Consider the following 1251-nt stretch of genomic DNA (forward strand, 5'->3'; position numbering starts at 1 on the left):
GTGTGCTGCTACTGGAGGGCGGGGGCAGAAGGATGGCTGAGGAGGAGATACAGCAGCAGCAGGGGGGCAGGAGGAGCAGAATCAGGAGAGATAGAAGCGATGAAGACGACAATGACAGCGGTAATGATGATGCTGATGATACGAGGGGGATAAAGAGGATCAAGGAAGGAAGGATAAGGTGAGGACGAGGACGAGGAAAGGCAGGCAAAGATCAACTTGTTGCAGGGCAGAGCAGCTTAAAAGGGATGCAGATGTCCCTTGCAAGGTGTGAGCAGCCCGTCTGACTTACAGATTGCTGTAGGAGGAGGGAAACGTCTCGTCGCCTTTCACGTCGTGGGACAAGGCCATGCTGCTCCCTCTTTGGCTCTGATCGCAAGGAGGAAAGGAGCATGCTAGACGACTAGTGGGTCGAAACGTATCCATGAGCGCCATTCGGCATCTGGCATTGATAGCCTTGTTCCTGAGCTCAACATGTGTCGTCGAGCAGCAGCGGGTAGCATGCTCGCAGTTGGGATCGGCTGTAGAAGCCGTTCTCCATCTACGAGGGGGAAGGGCCTCCAGGATGAGCAGCAAGAAGTTTTCTTCCATCGAGTCGACCCGCGCAGGGTTAGGAGGAGCCAATTTGGTGCGGACCCTTGCAAGGAGGAGGAAGGGAGGGCCGTCGGCGTTCGCCTCTGCTCAAGCAGAGCATGTAGCCAAGGAAGAGCTGGATGGTATGGACGAGTTTGACCTGTCGGAAGAGCTGCGGAATGCAGAAGATCTGAGCTCGGGGAAGTATGTTCCAGATGACGATGATGAAGATGAAGATGAAGATGAAGATGAAGATGAAGATGAAGAGAAGGATGAATCTGATGCACCTGCAAAGGAGGAGAAGAAAGAAGTTTTCACGGGGCGAATGATAACAGAGCAATCGATCCAGAAAGAAAGGAAGAAAAAGCAGCGGAAGGGACCTTGGGAGTCGAGTACAGAAGAAGAGATAGGTCAGACGGGTTGTTCGCTTTCCATCTTTGTGATGATGGAGATGATGATGATTATGATGATGATGGAGATGATGGAGATGATGATGATGATGATGATGATGATGATGATGATGATGATGATGATGATGATGATGATGATGATGATGATGATGATGATGATGATGATGATGATGGAGATGATGATGATTATGATAATTATGATAGAGATGATTATGATGATGGAGATGATGATGGAGATGATGATGGTGATGGAGATGATGATGATGATGAT

The 1251-nt window shown here is 49.5% G+C and overlaps 1 protein-coding gene across 1 annotated transcript in view; it reads left to right on the forward strand.

Annotated features, from left to right (window-relative positions):
* Positions 1–421: 421 nt before the first annotated feature.
* The window catches only part of GUITHDRAFT_145305 (hypothetical protein), a gene marked incomplete at both ends in the record, with an annotated part of 3624 nt that continues 2794 nt past the window's right edge, over positions 422–1251 (forward strand). Inside the window, one exon of the mRNA XM_005823991.1 lies at positions 422–980. Within this exon, the coding sequence (XP_005824048.1) occupies positions 422–980 (559 nt within the window). The remainder of the gene's footprint in view (positions 981–1251) is intronic.

This window comes from Guillardia theta, assembly GCF_000315625.1.
Source record: "Guillardia theta CCMP2712 unplaced genomic scaffold GUITHscaffold_100, whole genome shotgun sequence".
Lineage (NCBI taxonomy): Eukaryota > Cryptophyceae > Pyrenomonadales > Geminigeraceae > Guillardia > Guillardia theta.